This window comes from Chelmon rostratus, chromosome 9, assembly GCF_017976325.1.
Source record: "Chelmon rostratus isolate fCheRos1 chromosome 9, fCheRos1.pri, whole genome shotgun sequence".
NCBI lineage: Eukaryota > Metazoa > Chordata > Actinopteri > Chaetodontiformes > Chaetodontidae > Chelmon > Chelmon rostratus.
In genome coordinates, this window is record NC_055666.1 from 8,552,564 (window position 1) to 8,574,831 (window position 22,268).

The following is a 22,268-nucleotide window of genomic DNA, read 5'->3' on the forward strand; positions in this document are numbered from 1 at the left end:
ACACAGACATGCAGAAACATAAAATATACAATGAAATGGTATAAAACAATAAATATCATATAACACAAACTATGTGTTATGCAGAAATCTCATGCATGATGATGCAGGAAACAATAAAACAACTTTTTTCCACAGTGGTGCATGATAACATATAGAATGATAATAACAGTACCATTTCATTTCCTCATCTTGTTCTTCACCTTCATAGTGATAATGATCAGGTAAGATACTGTAAGGTAGTAGAACCTGAATATCTCATGGCATCGTGAGATATTCAGAATCCAAATTTTAGTCTCCACACGTTTGAAGGATTTCGATCCAGAGGAACCATATCTATGAGTTGAGCAGTATTATACCTATACTGGTCTCCATGCTCAAACGCCTGCCTGTAGTCTGGTGCCTGGCCTTTTGGCATTTATACGCATGACCTGCTGCTAAATGCTGAATCCTGTTCACTAATGTCTGACCATTTTAATGGTTTAAAATTGAAACTGAAATCACACATGTAACGTATCATCCTACTTTGTACATTCTTAAAAAGACCATGGAAATAATATTCAATGCACAGTCAGTGCTTTTGGGAAAAGATTGTTTATAATGTCAGGATTTTGCGTGAATTAATAATTTGGTTGTTAAACTTGCTCAGAATATTAAAGCACAATGTAAATTTAGAAATTCACAGCTCCCTGCTCGACAGAGGATGTGCAAGAAAAGGAATGGGAAGAGAGATGCACACTGGCCATGCGTATCCCTCCGCCTCTAACTAGGACATGGTGAAGGAGCTGTGGCGAGGACACAGAGATAGTGAGAGATGGAGGGAGGGATTATATCCAGTTATAAATAATAGGCCTAATAACGCGTCTATTGCTTCATCTCCATTTAAAACGGGGCTGCCCAATCCACTATTTTCACAGCCTAAAGCAGCACAGAGGACACTGACCAGAGACAATGGGTCAGAGGTCAACATTCATCAAGGAGATAAAGCCGACAACTCTAACAGAACTTAAGAATCAGTTAGAGGAATGCAAGTTTACTATCAATCACACCACTAATTGTGCACTATGTTGCCTTGGATCTCAACCGTTTACTCAGCAATACTGACACATTGTGCTGAGAAGACACCGGACAATCTGCAATGCTTTATCTCCTTTTGTTCCTCTCAGTTAAATATCCGTCCTCTGCTGACTCCGATCCCACCCTCTATCGCCCCGTCCCCTGGGTTTTCCCAATCAGAAGCTTCGCTCTCCAAAGAAGTGGAAGCACCCAGAAGAGCGGAAACGGTGTTTTGTGTGCCAGGCTGCTTCGCTCTCACCGCTGCTGACCCACAAACACAGCCAAGTCCGGCTCAGCCCCGGGCCTCTACGGCGAGATACAGAGGCAGATAAGCAATCACAGAGATGCAGAGGTGGGATAAACATCTGCCTGATCACACTTTTGACGCTGACATTTCCACCAAAAAAAAAAAAAACTAAAAAAACTCCCATTTAAGAATAGTTTTGACAAAAAGCAAATATTACTAAGAAAAATGACTAAGTGAACCCAAAAATGGTAATAACTTTGTTAAAACAAGAGCATTTTTGTGTTCTAAAGATGTTCTTTCTGGAGTGTTGATTCTGATTTGAATTCCTAAAAAATATGCTGTTTCCTCCCTTGCTCTAAAACAGGAAGTAGAACTGTGGTTGCCTTCCGCTCGTCTTGTTTAATGGAACCCCCCTTCCTGTTTTCAGATTCATCCTGATAATGGCTGAAAGTCCCCAGCTGAAAGCTCTGAGCACACACACACACACACACACACACACACACACACACACACACACACACACACACACACATACACACACACTCCCCTTGTCCTGTCCCTCTCATTCCTTCTCTCTCTCTCTCTCTCACTGCCTCTAAGATGGCTGCTGGACAAGTCGTTCGGTGAGGCCTTCCCATCGCCAGCAAGGTTCAGAGCTTTTTCGCACATTCCAGGTGACCCTGTGTGGGAGCCCGGGCTGATTGATTACCCCCAAACTGATTGCAGTGGAGATCAAAGTGTCTGAGACCTGCGAGGATGGGCTCAAATGTATGTGTGAGTGTGTGTGTGTGTTTAAGGGATATGCCATGTGCAGCCAGGCCAGAGAAGTATGCAGGTCAGTGCGGAGGGAATGTCAGGAATGCCAGTGTAATTCAAACTCTCTGCTACCACTGGAGGCAGCTACCACCTGGGCATATTTTATACCAAAAGTGGACAGAAATGTTAATCTGTGTTTGTGGCAGTATGCAGCGCACATTAACACGCCAGGATATAAGGAGTCATATTCTGTATGTGCTCACAGGGTCGTCAGCATCTCCCTCTAGCTGCCTTAACCCCCCATCTAAGGGCATGCAGTCACAGCTACACAGTGTTCCCAAACACCTGCACTTAAAACAAAATTTGACTGATCTCCCAGCTGTTCTCACACGAGTTACACCTCCTGAATCCAGTTCCCAGGCTTCAGTAAGCCTTTCATTTGATATCACAACATATCTGACCCCCCCTCCCTCCCCTGCTCTCCCTCCCCTGTCTGGCCGGCTTTTTCATGGCAGCCTGTTTTCACTCAGCGGCTTTGACAAAGACTGGCGAAATAATTACAGCTGGGCCGAAACTCAACAAGTGTTTGTCTCCAGTAATCTCCACCAAACCCACCAGTAGGGACCGAGTCATAGGAAGAGGAGGAAGAGGTCGATTGTTCTGAAAATGAGAGGCCAATGACATCATTTCAAAGAGCTCTGTTCAGAGCGCTCAACACTCAGGGTGAACGGGCACCAAAGTCAACTCGCTGTAATGTACACAGCTCGCCAAACGTCAACAACACTTATCATTTCAGACACAGGCCCAGCTGGGGGAGAGCCTATAAATCTCTAATCTGTCTCCCTCCCATTCATCACCCTCTTTCTCTTTTCCCCTCACGCTGTCTGTCATTCACACAAAACGCTGTTTGGACGACTTTATTTTCTAAAGACGCGAGGCTCGTTTTTGCGCCCGCATAAGCCGGGCCTGAGCTGAAACATTTGGCATGTTCGAGCCAGGATGTCTTCTGCGCCGGAGAGGAGGGGGACAACAGGAAGACTGCTTGAGGAAGTGAGTGAGTAAGGGGAGGGAGGGAAGACGCGAGGGAAGAGGGAGAGCGACAAATAGTATGTCAACGCAAAACTATGAGGGGAAAATTAAAGGCAACGGCAAAACACAAGAATCAGAAATGGAGAAACGTAGGTGACTGTATGTTTATCAATAAAAAAGAGCCTATTAGGTCTGCACATGCGCTGGAGATGCTCCATCAGAAGGGAGGTGACATGAAGGCGAGGTCGCCGTAATCCATGTTGCTACTACTACTAATTCTACACACTCAAGTGTTCAAGGCCGAGGGCCAGGGAGAGAAGAGCGGCTCCTCGAGCAGGCAAGGGAAGCGTGGACACATAGAGATATTTACATACAGTCAGACAGACTTCCTGGCATTGTCAGCCTGAGAGCGTTGATGTCAGATCCACTCCTTCCTGTGCAGAAGGGAGAACGCCATGCGATGACAATGGGCCCAAAACAGGACAAAGAGGAAATGTTTAAATTTAGGCCCCTTCTTCCACCATCTCCTCTTCTGCGGGTCTGGGGCTCTGGAGCTGTTTAGTTTTCGTGAATTCCTCCAGTATCCCCCCCCTGAGCTCCCTCTCCCCCATTGTGTCATTTCAATAGAAGGATTTTCACATTCAACGCAAATCCCAAAGGAGGATCAGCTAGTGAGACCAGAGTTCAGTCAATCACTTGTTTTCACTGATGTTCCTTTTAGAAATTATAAGAGCTTCCTTAGAAATACATCCAACAAATAGCAAAGAAAAAAAAAACTCAAAGTATACATCAAAAACATACGCTACAGCGGAGAATAGTTTAGGATTTAATGAAGTGAAGGATAAAAATAGGATTAAAAGCACAGTAAACATACCAAGTTTAATAATCCTAAAATATATAGTTTAAACCTAAAACTCAGCTCTAAAAAGTCCTTGAATAAATAATTACACCGAGTTTTTAATGCGCGCGCGTGTGTGTGTTTGAGCGCGTTACTGTCCCTGTGTGTAGGGTGTGTGTGTGTGTGTGTGTGTGTGTGTGTGTGTTGCTCTGTCTGCGTGAGAGCTTTATCACAAATCAGAGTGTCGGCGTCTGCAGGAGCTGACAGGGCAAGAGTTCACCGGTCTGTCCCGAACTCAGGGAGTTTCTCTCGGCTCGGCGGTGGCGGACCAAGTTTAGACGCAAGAACCAAACACACGAGATTTACAAAGGAGTCGCTGTCCGCAACATAACTTCAGCCTTACTCATGGATATAAGTTGAGCCCGTGAAAGCAGACTGGATGCGTTCAGCCGGTGTTTTCACTGAGTTTTAGGACCGCAGCGACGATGCCCTGTTAACCGGGGGAGGGGGGACTTCTTCCTGGGGTGAGTTACCCGCTTCAGCGGCTAAACTTCAGGGGTGATAGGAGATAACGTTACGGTTTTTTTTTCTCGCGTGTATAACTTGACATGCAAGTTTCAGGAGTTGCCGATAAGTTTAACTTATTCGGACGGTTAATTCGGCTGGCTTAACAGTTTGAAGGAATCTTAACCAGCGCGAGACTGAAGCGCTAACATGAAATCACTGCAACGTTAATGTCAATTTATTGACGCCATATTAAAAAAAAGAGACATAACCTTAAAACGCCCAGCCCAGCATACCCTGTCACTGTTAGCTAGCTGCTATAAATTGTCAGCTTTAGCTAGATGGGAGCTGCTTGTTAGTTTACCTTAAGTTTTGTAACTGTATGGAAGCCAAAAATAACAAAAAATGTTTTGTTTTACAGTATTTTAGTAGTTACACGAACGGGCTTTATAACAGATTAACATAACATCATCGTCACAAAAACTGGATATTAATAACGTTCGTCGAGTAGCATTTAAAAAGACGCCGCTTTTTAAACGCATGATAATATACGGACTTGCTAATACGTGTGTTTAGACACTGCTTGTAAACTGACATTTGTACGTTTTTGGATTGAGTGCTGTCTTCAGATGGTGTTCTTGAAGGGCTTATCAGAAAAAGCTGACAAATTAAATTGTGACATTCTGCGAAAAGGCCAGCTTTAAAGCGTCTTTGGTGATGATCGCGTGCGACAACAAAGACGCAACGCTGGAGGCCCCAATTACACAAGAGGCTTCCATACATTAAAGGGATTATGAAATGGGGGTAATTAACATGTGTAGCACTTGCCCAGCATCCTCCTCCTCAGAAGGAGCTTATCTGAGCTATGATGATGTCACAGCCGGAGCAGGCCTGAAATAACCAGACATCTCGGTAGTGAGTGTTTCCATGACAACACAGCCTCCTGGTTTAAATGGTGGATGGGGGACTGTGTCTCAAATAATTACTTTGGATAATGTGGATCAAACATGGGGGGCGGAGGGTGTTTGTGACTGTTGACTCATGGTACAAAAGCCCTTGTCTGAGCATCATGAAATAAGACCTCTAAAGCTCTCACTGTGTTTTAGTGTTTAAGTGGCACTACTATTATTCTTGAATATTGAATGACCTCTTGTGTGGATAAAACACAGCTCATCCTCCACTGAGAATATTTAATATGATATGTTTTGCATGTATGCCATACATTCTGAGCAAGTTACAGCAGAATAAGTATGATATGAAAAGATAGGCTGTCAGTTTAATGTCAAACTCCTGAATAAAAATGTGGTTTTGTTCCTCCAGGTATTTGAGAGAGAGAGAAGCCTGAGACATGATGTCCATTGGAGCTGATAGCTGACACTGTAGAATGAGAGAGGATGGAACAGACAGACAACCCTGCCCCTGAAAGCAACAACCCTAATGGGTTTGTCAACCGAGTGTTTAATGTTTCTCTGGATGTGGAGAATGAGACCAGCAGTGTTTATATTCAGGAGACTGGGCCAGGGCCTGAAGAGGGGCAGCAGGAGACCCAGGCTGCCTCTCCTCAGACCCCTGTCAAGGACAGACAGGAGGTCAACCGGAGGCCCCGTGCCACAGGAGGCATCTGGAAGATCTTGAACAGAAAAAGAGCTGTCTCAGAGCTGGAGCGCAGACCCCACTCCATGATCCTTCCCGGTGAGGCTTCCATCCCTAAACTCTCATTTGCTGACAAAGTTCGCTCTTTCAAGAAGCTTAAATCCCCCTCTGTGTTTAGAGGGAAAACAGGGAAACTGTCCAACGCCAAGTTCAGCAGCTCTTTGGTGGATGAGGAATCTTTCTGTCGCGACATTGGCACTCCTCAGCAGTCCAGCAGGGGCACACTTAGACACCGTGGCAAGAGGCACTCGTATGCTGGCTACACAGCAGAATTTGACTGCTCGTTCGAAGACATTGACCTCACAGCTCCTATTGATGGCCACCAGCCCTCTGTAGTAGGAGAGACTGTGACTCAGAATGGTTGTAAACCGCCAGAAAGAGTTTGCTATACTAAAAGAAGCCACAACAATTCAACCAACTGTAACAAAACAGCTGCAGGCTGTGAAGAGCCTAGCATGAAAGGTAGCCCGAGCACCCACCAGAGCAGAGGAAGGAGGCACAAAGATGTGTGGAGTTACCTGAGGAGGATTTCCCTTTTGGGGAAGGCCAATCCTGCCTACTCAGAGAGGAGCTTTGACTCTGAGCTTCACTCTTTGGACAAGACCATGGACTCAGACTATGGTTCCGTAGACTTTGAGAGTGTCAGAGACTTTCAGCCACCGCCCCCAAAACACACTGACACCAAGGGGCACTTTGGTGGTCTGTTCAAGTTTTTTAACAGTGTAGCAGAGACAGCCAGAAAATGGCGGACAACATCACACTCCTTCTCTCCTCCAGAGGGAGAGAGGACTCAGGTGAGCTCCCCTCGGGCCCCACAGCGCACAGTGGACAACATTCACAGTGTGTCCCTGACACTCCACAGTGATGCACTTTCAAAATCCCCACCTATTCCATCATCACCAGTGACCGCTAAATCCTCACACTCTAGAAGCTTTGACAGCGAGGCTCCAGCACCCGTGACAGGTGGACGATCCCCTAAGGTGGTCCTGAAAGCCTTTAGGGCATGCCCAGGATCTCGAGCTGTCAATGGCCTTCAGAGTTCCGATGGCACAGACGAACACATAGACAAAGAGGCTAACCACAGGTCCACAGCCATAGTAGAAAATCATACCCCGCAGTCAGGCCCAAATACAGAGACTAAAAGAGAAGCAGAGGTTGAAAGGGATCCATTAAACTGTCTCTGTCAAGGGGAAAAGGTAGCAGGACGGACAGGAAATGAGCAGGATTCCAGGGATGCTCCACCTGACTCCCACAAGATACAGGAAGTGAATGTCCAATCACAACAAGGCGATAAAGAGAGCAGAGCCAATAGCATACCACCGTCAGACTCCACAGAGGAAATATTTAAGGTATGTGACTTTAAATACAAAATGAGCTGTGTTAATTACCAGCCACTGGATTTTAATACATGCATTTGTTAAAGAGCCAGTCATTTGTGTTGCTAAACTACTGTTGTGTTTTGTTTTGTTTTTACATTTTCATGTATAATGTGTCTCACATTTATGCCATAACCTCATTCCATTGCAGGCTTTTACCACATCATTAACATTGCCAAAGGCATGCATCATGTAATTACAGCTCAGTATATTACTGTGTAACTGTCTTAACCATGGCCATTCTCTTGCTTCTTAAGATCATCAACAGCAAACTAGAATGTAAATGGTATCAGAGTTGTTACTCATTTCCCCATGATATAAGTCGTAGGTGTGGTTCATTAACTGTCAGGGAGAAACAAAAACACAAGACACCAGCCTGTGAGGACATGACTTGGGCACCTACTTTACAGTTGTCCTTTTGCCCCATCTGTTGGAGAGAGGAGGAAACAGTCAGTAATTACAATGGTGGTCAACATCATATGAGAGGAGTTTGTCCTTTCCTGCTTCGCCAGGAAAGTGTAGCATGCAAGGAAGCCCTATTTCCCACAAATCTGGCCGTGTGTGACTGCGGTAGCCCTAGAGCTCTGTGACGTCTGCGCTTCACGACGGCACCCTTCCCTTCTCACTCCAGTGGAGGCATTAGTCATCTCCCCTCTAGTCACACCAACGAGTCAGGACATGTTAGCCCTAACTCCTAATGACAAAATGAGATGTGACATCTCAATACTCAGCACACTTTTATAGGGACTTATTATACAAGGGCAAGGGCTGTGGGAATCTGTGTTTTGGCATCGGTGTTAATGTGCAGTCCTGCAACAATATAGGAGAAATGATGATTGCAAGAAAATCCTCCTCCCTAATAACCACTTGTTTACATATTAAATAAACCTGTCTATTGTTTTCTTTCTCTCTGAAATTTAACTGTCATTAAGGGGCAGTCTTGGCACGCGTGGCTAGCTACTGATGCATTGCATTTAGGAAAATGAGTTCTCAGTAGAATCTTTTAAAACAAATTATGAGGTATATTTTGTTGAATCTATAGAGACATTCCTTCTAATTCCCTACACAAGAAATGCATTGTTGCACCTTTATCTGGGCCAAACCACTGAGTATCTGTGCCAATCACAGCTGTGTGAGCAGATTGCCAGCCAGACAGGCTGCGGTGTAAGACAGCCGTGCCCAGCCATGCCCCACTCTAGCACAGAGAAGACCTCTGTACCTCACAAGCCCCTTCGCCCTCGTCCCCGCCCGGCCTCAGCTGTCCTGGACCTGTGGAGGCCCAACCCCGACCGAGATCTCTACAGCCATTATAGTGAGGTTGGCTCACTATGCCGACGGAGACGCAGGCATGCTCCCACTATGCAACATTCTCCGGGGCAGAGACGGATGGTTACCCGCTCCAGGCCTTGCTCTGTCATAGAGACCAGTGTTACTAGGGAGACGCAGTCCACGGAGCTGCACCACAGAGTAAGAAGTCAAATGACAAACACAGCCATTTATGCATAATTTCACTGGAAGTAAACACTGGGATAAAAATGACAAATAAGCAGTCCCATGAATATCCAAATACATAATTATGCTCAGTTTATATGTATTTGTTTGCAGTAGGTATAAATATATCACATCCTGGTGTTGAAAAAATGAAAGGAGGGCAGAGTCTCACTAGTAGTCTCCACCAACTCACTGATAAATATAGCCTAAGCCCATAATGAATCAAACATATACTACAGACTTTGAAGGGCAGCCCAGGACTAACCCAGTGTTTATACACCACTCACTGTTAGCTGCAACAATGCATGCATGCTCTGCCCCATTTATAGAGGCCTGTATTTCTGGATGCTGCTTTTCCCTCACTTCCCCCTCTCCCTCTCTTTCTGCTTCTCTCTCTTGCCCTTTCTTTCTCTTTCTTTCTTTGTGGCTTCTCATTCTCTCTCTCCCTCACTCTCAGCCTTTCTCTGTGGCCAATTTTCTGCCTCATCGCTCCCATAAGCTCTACCTCTTGTTGCCCTAACTCAGAGTCAGTTCATTTTAACCTGAGAGACCGCCCGGTTGGCATGATGTATAGTCTCATGGTTTGCTTCAGGGCATGCACAGCGACCAATGCACCAGAATAGACTTGCTGAATGTGAAATACTTAAATTCTGCAAAAAAGGGGACAAGGCAGTAAGGAAGATTTTTTTTTTAAACGTGAAGGGCAGGGAAATGTGTGCATTCAACCTTATGTGTATGAGTGTGTGCATCGAAGTAACTCTGTATGGAATATAGGCGATGCCCTAACTATTCAGTACCCTCTAGGCCTTGTCTCGCCCCCCTGGTGTGTCACCACTAGAGCCCCCACTCAGGGTATCTCTCCAGCGGTGCCGCTCCCTGCCGCTACCCCCCAGCACTCTCACTGCCTTGGCGCTGCTCCTGCCTCAGTCAGGTACCATTGCGCATTTTTATTCAACATTAATATGCAGACTGTTGATTGATGTGTGTTTGTTAAATTGATCGTCTGTTTGCCCGTCTGTCTGCTTGTCTGTCCCCCAGACATGGGCCAGTCATCATCATCGGTGCGTCTGCGGTCCGGAGGCACCGGTAGCTGCAGGAGGAGGAGGCTGTTAAGACCTGGTTCGGAACCACTGCAGGTCAATGTTGTGAGTTGAACACACACCCTCATAAACAAACATGTACATAAATGTAGATTGATCTAGTCACTGCTTTATTCTCATTCTTCATTCTGCAAGGCTTTCAAGATCTTTAGAGAGATTAATAGAAATTTCTAACAGATTAGTAACAAATACTGGGACTGCCATGTACATATATGATTTTAAGTAGCTGTGCACACACACACATCCACATCACACTGAGTTTGTTCACCTGTCCCATATGTGATCAGATGTAGATGAGATAATAGGATGTATAATGGAGAAGGAGTATGACTGATAAATAACCTCTCACTGACTCTGGTAATATGGAGATGACAGAGCACCGGTCAATGTTTCATCAGATAATGAAGGAACTGATCCATGAAGATGGTGGCCATGTGGATTAATGTCATCCAGTACTCTTAGGCCATTACTCATCCTGAATCGGGCACCCAACATTTCAGATATTTTTTTGATCTGATGAGAGCACATGCAAACAAACGGACTGAATTTCACAGCAGAAAAAGGAATGACATCAAATCGTTTTCATTTACCTGGTGGTGCATGAATCTCTGAGAAGTGTAACGTGTCATCGTCAGTTGTGTAAAATTAGCCTCAGAGTACGTTGGAGTAATACTACTCAGGAAGTGAAACCAGGCATTTCAGAATCGGTGCTTTGATGTGAAAGTGGCCTCGGGGGGATTGTAGTGGAAGGAGATGCAGAGTTTCTCTGAGACATCCTGACAGCATAGTGAACATTTCTGGGGCTGTGTCCAACATCCATACCTACAGAACTGCAATGCACAGAGCTAAACACTATTTAATTTATTATTTGATCATACTCATTTGAATCTCTGCTGAATCCCACATGCATTATTTTTTTCATGGAGTGAAAATATGTTTCAAAGCAAATCTAATTCAGAATTACAAATACGTTTTTATTAGCATTTGGTATTAAGGAAGTATTCCTGTGCTAGTATAATATACAAGAACTATATGTTGAATGTAATTTGAGAATGAGTGTGAACAGTGTTGTAACACTATATGGGTAGAGCTTTACTACTATAAACTTAAATTCAAACTATTTACAAGGAGTCAGAGAGGATTACCACAACATTTGTAGTACAGTAAGTAGTCCATTTTCATGAGATGCCCTGTCAACTCAACTGTTTAAATATGAGCCCCGGGCTCTCAGGCCTGGCACGTCTTTGCATAGAAATTTAGCAAACTGGTGACACTACTGCGTTTCGGCTTTGATTATAACTTTTTCTTGCTGGTCTAAATAGTGTTTGTGAGCCACTGCATGTTGTTGCCATGAAACTCGCTGGCTCCTGTTCATCTTCTTGCTTCTATCTTTAGGCAGCCTTTTTAAGTGTGAGCTAAATAGAGAAAGTGTGTGGGTGAGAGAGAGAAAAAGGGGTGGGAGAGAAACAGAGGGGGGAAGAGAGATGCTCCCTTTGTATGTGCACTTTTGTGTTGTGGCCGTCCCCTGGAGTAGGGATCATGGACTCACAACGCTGGAAATGTCTTGTGTGCATTTGAATGGTGAGAGCAGTTCATCTGTACCATTTGTGCATATATATGTGTGTGTAGTGTGTGTGTGTGTGTGTATATAGATAGATAGATAGATAGATAGATAGATAGATAGATAGATAGATAGATAGATAGATAGATAGATAGATAGACACACACTCACAGTGAGTGTCTATCTGTCATATAAACAATATGACATAACATCATGCGCAGCAGTATTGCGGTCACATGTATGGAGATCTCATGTCAGGATTGGACCTGATGTTTGTGATACAGTGCAGTGTATCTTACATTCTTCCTGATAGGATGACTACTGGAGCCTGGAGGCCGCAGGCAGAGTGAAAGCATTCTCACTGCAGTGGATTAACTGCTAATGCTGACGCCTCTCTTCTCCCTTTCATTTAAATGGATTTCTCCCCCAGTCACTGGCCTCTCCTCTCCTCTCCTCTCCTCTCCTCTCCTCTCCTCTCCTCTCCTCTCCTCTCCAACAAACACATAGCAATGGCAGTCTTTGTTAATTCCTATGCAGATGAGAGGACAGTTTCCTGTATGTTACTAATGCTGTGCCCGAAGCTCTGCTGACAACTTGTCAGAAAGGGGGGACTGTCTTATTAAGGACTTCACGCAGATTAAGAGTTTCAACAGAAATCTTATATGATTAAGTTTGGGCTAACCTAGGTCCGTCTGGTCATAATCATATTATGTAATGCTATCTATTTATTATGAACGCATGAGCCAGCAGGCATTGGCTTGTTTGGAAAATCGTAGGGCAGTGATGAAAAAGGACAAATTTGAGTTGAACAACTACTTCTATGCACATGTGGGGAGCACCAGTGCTCTTATGTTGGTTTAACCACATACAAATAGTTTCTGTTTGTATCTGCCTACTAGGCCTCAGCCCCGATGATACACCCTCTTCACAACACCATGACACACACACATACACACACTTCACATGCGCTCCTGATATATTCAGAATTCATCTGTCAGGGTGTATGAGTCATTGCATTGACGACCTCATTATTTGGTGAGGAATGAATAGCACCGACTAGTGATATCTCTGTCAAACTCACTGGGAACGTGCTTCACCCTGGGCTTTATTTTAAAGCCCTGTGAGACAAACCATGGGAATAGGTCTTCCTCAAAATAACTGCATGTATGTACAGTCCGCACTCTGAGCCACAGGCGACCTAGAATCTTTTATCAGTGTTCATTCAACATTGTTCTCCTGCCAAGGTGCAGGCGCGTATCCACTGTGACTTACTGCAGCCACCAGCTAACGCTGCTTTGTAGGATGCACTGGGCTTTGATAAATAGTTGTGCTGCTGACTGAATCTGAGCAGGTGGTTGTGTCAGAGCCTCCCTAGGCTGTTTCTTCCGAAGAATGGGTTTCTGCCTGTCAGGTGTCTGGTGTGTGTTGTTGTTGTTGTTGCTGCTGTATGCATAGGCGTGCAGCTCCTTTCTTACGTAGCGTGTGTGTGTGTGTGTGTGTGTTAAGAGAAACAGACAGCTAGGCTCAGGGCCTTTTCTCTTATGTAACTGTTGAGAGGGTTTCCTTTGCTCCCTACAAAAGCCATTTCCACTTTTATTTCAGATGGCTGCATGTTCCCGGGGACTAAAGAAACAGTGCTGTGTGTTAATTCTCTTACTCAGTGGTGTATCCTGTTTTACAGTATCTCAGCATCTGTATTTTGTCAGATCATGCATGCCTGTGCATGTACCGATTTGTGTTTGTGCTTTCTTGGAGCACATTCTGTTTTATACCTCATCAGGGCTAGTATTTGTATCCTTCCATCATCAACCCAAGTTGTGCCGCTGCCAAAGTAGGACGGTGGGAATATATTGATGCATGGTGTCAGTAATGTCACAACATGTAGTGATTAGGGACACGGGGCAACGTCCCGAGTCACTGGCTCCTACAGCTATGAAATAGCTGCAGGAGCCAGTGACTCGGGGCGTAGCCCCGAGTCACTTATTACTATCCCGCGCGTTTCTTCTTCTTCTTCTTCTTATTAGGGACACGGGGCAACGTCCCGAGTCACTGGCTCCTACAGCTATTTCATAGCTGCAGGAGCCAGTGACTCGGGGCGTAGCCCCGAGTCACTTATTACTATCCCGCGCGTTTCTTCTTCTTCTTCTTCTTATTATTATTATTATTAGGGACACGGGGCAACGTCCCGAGTCACTTATTACTATCCCGCGCGTTTCTTCTTCTTCTTCTTCTTCTTCTTCTTATTATTTTTCATCTTCCTCCAAGTTTTCATCCCTTAACTCGCCCCGCAGCTTTGAGAAAACCCTCGCAAATTATATATCAAAATGTGCGTATTGTTCGGGATCGGTGTGCTATTACTTTTCTCAAATTTATCGCAGTTTTTCGCGTCGTAAGACGCGAAAAACTGCGATAAATTTCCCATAAGAAATGAATGGGACGGGCGAAAAAAACAAGATTGAAATTGGAGTTTTTCAAACATCTGTAGCTCAGGCATACATTCACCGAGAGACTTCATTTCAACTTTAAAATGTAGACCCAAGTCTGGTCTATTGGTGTGTTCATCCACATTTTGATTGGTCCTATAGTTTTTGATCAGTCACTGTTCAATGACAGTGATCGTTTGGCGGGAAATTTTGAGATTATAATGGGTGTGTATTGCGCGGAATGTTCGTGCTAGAGTGCGTGCTAGAGTGGCACAGAGTCTAAAAACGATCTGAAAATCTTCTCTTTTTCTCGTCGCTACGGCCACAAATTACACTCTACACGCATAATTTTGGGCTCATTTTGTAGACAAACTTGTCCTCTTTCGTGTGATGTCCTCGAAAAAGCCGAGAGACTTACTGAATTTAAATAGTGAGACGTTTTGTGCAGCCAGCGCCCTCCTGTTCTCCCATTAAGTCCCATGTTAAAATTCAGAGCTGTTTTGTGAGCAAAGCAGAAATGCCTCCTGTCTTTAGATCGCCATAAAACGAAAAGTTGTTGTGTCAGGAATAAAACGAGGAGATGGCCGGACTCAGGAAGTTCTCGGGAGTCCGATGATCTATAGTACACTCTGATACGAGGTACGGTTCTCTCACCAGAGGATTTAGTTCAGGAGGTTCGCCGAACCCAAATCTCACTGCATACAATACAAACTCCTGTTCTCTGAGTCGCAGAGTCTTTTTAAGTCGACCATTTTGTCATTTTTCTAAAGAATATCTGGACATAAAACACACGTACATCTGGCCCAGACTTGTCCGCATCTCACAGTGTAGTCGGTTTTTTGATAGCAGCTACGGTTTTGACACAATCGCAAGTTGTTCGGAAGAAACCGACAGCGAAAAAGCCGCTTTTCAAGGGAGGAGTTTAACAGGTGCAACTGTCATTTACACACACACCGGTCAATAACCCACGCACACACATCTGCAGGACAACCAGCCTGAGAATGATTATCTTAACGAGCTCAGTCAAAACAAGGGCATTGTTTGAAAACAATCTCTGTCCAACAAGCAGTTAAACTCAGCTTCAGAAAGCTCTTTGCCAAAGAGGTTGAGACAGTAGTCACACAAATGCACACACAAAAAGGGCTAACCAACAGCTAAAAAGTGATTAAAAACAGCACGTCAAAACTGAACAGGAACAGGTAAACAGTGGGAGAGGTGCAGAGGTAATTATCAGCAGGTGGGGCAGAAGTTACACAGGCACACACGCACACACACACATTCAGACACATATATACTATACACATCTCCATGTTGGAGCTGGTTGGGCTGCTTGTGTAGTTCAAGCAGACACACACACACAAACAGACGAAGACACACACATACGCAGTCACACACAATGACAGATACATAAACACACACACACAGACAAATGCATAATGAAAACCCCATCCCCCCGCCCCCTTGTTAACGCCGTTAGCTCTGTTAGCTCTGTTAGCACAGTTAGCTCTGTTAGCGTTAGCGCCGTTAGCTCTATTCGCACCGTTAGCTGTTAGCTCTGTTAGTGTTAGCTCTGTTAGCTCTGTTAGCATTAACTCCATTCATGCTTATTGATTCAGTTCATTAATTCATGTTAACAGAGACATGAAGCAGAGGAGAGAAGCAGACACAGACAGCTGAGGTGATCAACAGAGACAGACAAGGAGAAAGCCACAGAAACAGACGAAGACACACACATACGCAGTCACACACAACGACAGATACATAAACACACACACACAGACAAATGCATAATGAAAACCCCATCCCCCCGCCCCCTTGTTAACGCCGTTAGCTCTATTAGCTCTGTTAGCACAGTTAGCTCTGTTAGCGTTAGAGCTGTTAGCTCTATTCGCACCGTTAGCTGTTCGCTCCGTTAGTGTTAGCTCTGTTAGCTCCGTTAGCATTAGCTCCATTCATGTTTATTGATTCAGTTCATTAATTCATGTTAACAGAGACATGAAGCAGAGGAGAGAAGCAGACACAGACAGCTGAGGTGATCAACAGAGACAGACAAGGAGAAAGCCACAGAAACACAGCTGAGAGCAATTCATTAATCAGGGACTGACTACCTCTGATATCTGCCGTTTTCTCACATTGCAGCCTTTTTCAATTGTCCGCTGCTTCGCCATAGTTTCTCCTAGAGACTTCATTCAAACTTTAAAACGTAGATAATTTTGTCGGCTCAAACGCACCCCGTGTCCCTTTCAAAATTTCCCAGGGGGAATTTTCTAGTTTTTCATCTTCCTCCAAGTTTTCGTCCTCAAACTCGCCCCGCAGCTTTGAGAAAACCCTCGCAAATTATATATCAAAACGTGCGTATTGTTCGGGATCGGTGTGCTATTACTTTTCTCAAATTTATCGCAGTTTTTCGCGTCGTAAGACGCGAAAAACTGCGATAAATTTCCCATAAGAAATGAATGGGACGGGCGAAAAAAACAAGATTGAAATTGGAGTTTTTCAAACATCTGTAGCTCAGGCATACATTCACCGAGAGACTTCATTTCAACTTTAAAATGTAGACCCAAGTCTGGTCTATTGGTGTGTTCATCCACATTTTGATTGGTCCTATAGTTTTTGATCAGTCACCGTTCAATGACAGTGATCGTTTGGCGGGAAATTTTGAGATTATAATGGGTGTGTATTGCGCGGAATGTTCGTGCTAGAGTGCGTGCTAGAGTGGCACAGAGTCTAAAAACGATCTGAAAATCTTCTCTTTTTCTCGTCGCTACGGCCACAAATTACACTCTACACGCATAATTTTGGGATCAGTTTGTAGACAAACTTGTCCTCTTTCGTGTGATGTCCTCGAAAAAGCCGAGAGACTTACTGAATTTAAATAGTGAGACGTTTTGTGCAGCCAGCGCCCTCCTGTTCTCCCATTAAGTCCCATGTTAAAATTCAGAGCTGTTTTGTGAGCAAAGCAGAAATGCCTCCTGTCTTTAGATCGCCATAAAACGAAAAGTTGTTGTGTCAGGAATAAAACGAGGAGATGGCCGGACTCAGGAAGTTCTCGGGAGTCCGATGATCTATAGTACACTCTGATACGAGGTACGGTTCTCTCACCAGAGGATTTAGTTCGGGAGGTTCGCCGAACCCAAATCTCACTGCATACAATACAAACTCCTGTTCTCTGAGTCGCAGAGTCTTTTTAAGTCGACCATTTTGTCATTTTTCTAAAGAATATCTGGACATAAAACACACGTACATCTGGCCCAGACTTGTCCGCATCTCACAGTGTAATCGGTTTTTTGATAGCAGCTACGGTTTTGACACAATCGCAAGTTGTTCGGAAGAAACCGACAGCGAAAAAGCCGCTTTTCAAGGGAAGAGTTTAACAGGTGCAACTGTCATTTACACACACACCGGTCAATAACCCACGCACACACATCTGCAGGACAACAAGCCTGAGAATGATTATCTTAACGAGCTCAGTCAAAACAAGGGCATTGTTTGAAAACAATCTCCATCCAACAAACAGTTAAACTCAGCTTCACCAAGCGCTTTGCCAAAAAGGTTGAGACAGTAGTCACACAAACACACACACAAGCAGGGCTAACCAACAGCTAAAAAGTGATTAAAAACAAGCACGTCAAAACTGAACAGGAACAGGTAAAAAGTGGGAGAGGTAGAGAGGTAATTATCAGCAGGTGGGGCAGAAGTTACACACGCACACAAACAAACACACACACACACACACACATTCAGACACACATATACCAGACACATCTCCATGTAGGAGCTGGTTGGGCTGCTTGTGTAGTTCAAGCAGACACACACACACAAACAGACGAAGACACACACATACGCAGTCACACACAACGACAGATACATAAACACACACACACAGACAAATGCATAATGAAAACCCCATCCCCCCGCCCCCTTGTTAACGCCGTTAGCTCTGTTAGCTCTGTTAGCACAGTTAGCTCTGTTAGCGCTAGCGCCGTTAGCTATATTCGCACCTTTAGCTGTTAGCTCAGTTAGTGTTAGCTCTGTTAGCTCCGTTAGCATTAGCTCCATTCATGTTTATTGATTCAGTTCATTAATTCATGTTAACAGAGACATGAAGCAGAGGAGAGAAGCAGACACAGACAGCTGAGGTGATCAACAGAGACAGACAAGGAGAAAGCCACAGAAACACAGCTGAGAGCAATTCATTAATCAGGGACTGACTACCTCTGATATCTGCCGTTTTCTCAATTTGCAGCCTTTTTCAATTGTCCGCTGCTTCGCCATAGTTTCTCCTAGAGACTTCATTCAAACTTTAAAACGTAGATAATTTTGTCGGCTCAAAATGACCCTCGGCACATTTTGATATCTCTTACGGTTTTCGAGCTATGACCATCGAAGGCCGACGTAAGACGCAAACAACTGCGATAAATTTCCCATAAGAAATGAATGGGGAAATTTCCTCAAATTTCAGCCTTTTTCAATTGTCCGCTGCTCGGGCATACTTGGTCCTAGAGACTTCATTCAAACTTTAAAACGTAGATAATTTTGTCGGCTCGAACACACCCCGTGTCCCTTTCAAAATTTCCCAGAGGGAATTTTCTAGTTATTTTTCATCTTCCTCCAAGTTTTCGTCCCTTAACTCGCCCCGCAGCTTTGAGAAAACCCTCGCAAATTATATATCAAAACGTGCGTATTGTTCGGGATCGGTGTGCTATTACTTTTCTCAAATTTATCGCAGTTTTTCGCGTCGTAAGACGCGAAAAACTGCGATAAATTTCCCATAAGAAATGAATGGGACGGGCGAAAAAAACAAGATTGAAATTGGAGTTTTTCAAACATCTGTAGCTCAGGCATACATTCACCGAGAGACTTCATTTCAACTTTAAAATGTAGACCCAAGTCTGGTCTATTGGTGTGTTCATCCACATTTTGATTGGTCCTATAGTTTTTGATCAGTCACTGTTCAATGACAGTGATCGTTTGGCGGGAAATTTTGAGATTATAATGGGTGTGTATTGCGCGGAATGTTCGTGCTAGAGTGCGTGCTAGAGTGGCACAGAGTCTAAAAACGATCTGAAAATCTTCTCTTTTTCTCGTCGCTACGGCCACAAATTACACTCTACACGCATAATTTTGGGATCTTTTGTAGACAAACTTGTCCTCTTTCGTGTGATGTCCTCGAAAAAGCCGAGAGACTTACTGAATTTAAATAGTGAGACGTTTTGTGCAGCCAGCGCCCTCCTGTTCTCCCATTAAGTCCCATGTTAAAATTCAGAGCTGTTTTGTGAGCAAAGCAGAAATGCCTCCTGTCTTTAGATCGCCATAAAACGAAAAGTTGTTGTGTCAGGAATAAAACGAGGAGATGGTCGGACTCAGGAAGTTCTCGGGAGTCCGATGATCTATAGTACACTCTGATACGAGGTACGGTTCTCTCACCAGAGGATTTAGTTCAGGAGGTTCGCCGAACCCAAATCTCACTGCATACAATACAAACTCCTGTTCTCTGAGTCGCAGAGTCTTTTTAAGTCGACCATTTTGTCATTTTTCTAAAGAATATCTGGACATAAAACACACGTACATCTGGCCCAGACTTGTCCGCATCTCACAGTGTAATCGTTTTTTTGATAGCAGCTACGGTTTTGTCACAATCGCAAGTTGTTCGGAAGAAACCGACAGCGAAAAAGCCGCTTTTCAAGGGAAGAGTTAACGACAGGTGCAACTGTCATTTACACACACACCGGTCAATAACCCACGCACACACATCTGCAGGACAACCAGCCTGAGAGTGATTATCTTAACGAGCTCAGTCAAAACAAGGGCATTGTTTGAAAACAATCTCCGTCCAACAAGCAGTTAAACTCAGCTTCAGAAAGCTCTTTGCCAAAGAGGTTGAGACAGTAGTCACACAAATGCACACACAAAAAGGGCTAACCAACAGCTAAAAAGTGATTAAAAACAAGCACGTCAAAACTGAACAGGAACAGGTAAACAGTGGGAGAGGTGCAGAGGTAATTATCAGCAGGTGGGGCAGAAGTTACACACGCACACACACACACACACATTCAGACACACATATACCAGACACATCTCCATGTAGGAGCTGGTTGGGCTGCTTGTGTAGTTCAAGCAGACACACACACACAAACAGACGAAGACACACACATACGCAGTCACACACAACGACAGATACATAAACACACACACACAGACAAATGCATAATGAAAACCCCATCCCCCCGCCCCCTTGTTAACGCCATTAGCTCTATTAGCTCTGCTAGCACAGTTAGCTGTTAGCGCTAGCGCCGTTAGCTATATTCGCACCTTTAGCTGTTAGCTCAGTTAGTGTTAGCTCTGTTAGCTCTGTTAGCATTAGCTCCATTCATGTTTATTGATTCAGTTCATTAATTCATGTTAACAGAGACATGAAGCAGAGGAGAGAAGCAGACACAGACAGCTGAGGTGATCAACAGAGACAGACAAGGAGAAAGCCACAGAAACACAGCTGGGACCAATTCATTAATCAGGGACTGACTACCTCTGATATCTGCCGTTTTCTCAAATTGCAGCCTTTTTCAATTGTCCGCTGCTTCGCCATAGTTTCTCCTAGAGACTTCATTCAAACTTTAAAACGTAGATAATTTTGTCGGCTCGAACGCACCCCGTGTCCCTTTCAAAATTTCCCAGGGGGAATTTTCTAGTTTTTGTTATGAGACTGTTTAAGGCCTAAAGCACTGCAGTGTTTGTTATCCAGCATCACTTGTGTCGTTAGTGATAGTTTTCCCAGGCTGCTTAGGTGATTTTAACCACAGTCATCAGCTTCCATTGTTTATGTAACACAGTGTCTATTTTCATGTCTGACAGGTTTATATTAGGGTAAAGACTTTTCTGGTCTTAAGTCAACACAGAAGAATGTCACATTGTATTTGGTAATATGATGATCCCTTATTATCTGACAGCAGCATCTTAGAGCAGACAGCCCACAGGCTAAGATGTGTTACAGTTGCCTTGACTGTTGACTGTATTTATACTTATCCAAAGTGCCAATACGTTTATTACACCTGCTTAGGGGTTTGCATCTTGCAACATAGATGCCTGTCAACATGCCATGTTATATTGTTTACATACAGGCTAATATCTGCTGGCTGTTGTGTTTGGCATCATGCGTGGTTTGCATAAATTGTCTGTGTCAACTCAGTTTCCCAATTTCTCACAAATAATGTACGCATTTATAATTGTCTGATCCTTCTACAATGAAAGAAACAGCCATCCAGAAATATCACCAGTCAGCACAATTCTGACTTCAGCTGGTGGAGCAAGTAAAGGCAAAATCCTGATGGAATTATTCGAAAGACACGTTGTGCATCTCTTTGCTGTACTCATGTGCCTTTCCAGTACTTTTTCCACATTTACTGATAGATTGTTAAAGTACTCTTCCTTTTTGAGACACTGACAATGATCCTTCAAGTGGACAACAAGAAGTAATGACTTTTAAGATGTGTATTTTTATGAAAGATTAATTTTTTTTTAATGTATAACAGGACAAGTACTGTGATTGACACACACACACACTCACACACACACACACACACACACACACACACACGTATATATAGATGTATATTTGTACCTTGAATAGAATACATAGCTCCAGCTGTGGTCACTTTGTTCCTGCCCTAAAATAATGAGACAGAAGCCAAGTGCCTGTACAGTGTTCTGCTAGTTAGAATGTATCCTGCAGGCCTCTGTGAAAGATGGGCTGGATTTTTCTGGCAGCTGCCACTTCTTGTGTACATTATTTAGCTTAACTTTCTGCCTCTGACCTCCCTGGCTCCCTGCTACACCACATGCGGCGTCAGAGAAAACCCTCCATCACATACACGTATTATGCAACCCCCTCGCTCCTTGTTCTTGTTCCTCATTCCTCCTCTCCTTCCACCTCCGTCTCCTCCTGACCTCAGAGCTCGTCATCCCTCCCTCCATCACTTGCATCTCTGTTTTCTCCTCTCCTCAGATCAAGTTTTCTCTCCCCGCTGTTTTTTCTTCGCTCCCTTACCCCACCCCACCTCCATTCTCTCCTTCCCCTTTCTCTCTTCTGGCATGTAAAAACACCTGCTTCCTGCAACCTGTTGTGTGTGTGAATATGACAGTGTGCACGTCTGTATGGGCACCCATGCCTGTGTGCAGTCATGTATTTTAGATGACAAGCTTGTTAGGAAATGTTGTGGAGTCCATGAAGTCTTTGATCG

At 44.2% G+C, this 22,268-nt stretch overlaps 1 protein-coding gene across 4 annotated transcripts in view; it reads left to right on the forward strand.

Annotated features, from left to right (window-relative positions):
* The first annotated feature begins 4,200 nt into the window (after positions 1-4,200).
* LOC121611878 (spermatogenesis-associated protein 13-like) overlaps positions 4,201-22,268 on the forward strand; it is a 49,585-nt gene continuing 31,517 nt past the window's right edge. For 3 of the 4 annotated variants that reach the window (XM_041944599.1, XM_041944596.1, XM_041944597.1), the window contains exons 1-5: positions 4,201-4,447; positions 5,748-7,429; positions 8,585-8,923; positions 9,752-9,878; positions 9,986-10,092. In XM_041944599.1, the coding sequence (XP_041800533.1) occupies positions 5,822-7,429; positions 8,585-8,923; positions 9,752-9,878; positions 9,986-10,092 (2,181 nt within the window). In that variant the 5' untranslated portion in view covers positions 4,201-4,447; positions 5,748-5,821. The remainder of the gene's footprint in view (positions 4,448-5,747; positions 7,430-8,584; positions 8,924-9,751; positions 9,879-9,985; positions 10,093-22,268) is intronic. The other variant, XM_041944598.1, reaches the window with a different exon arrangement.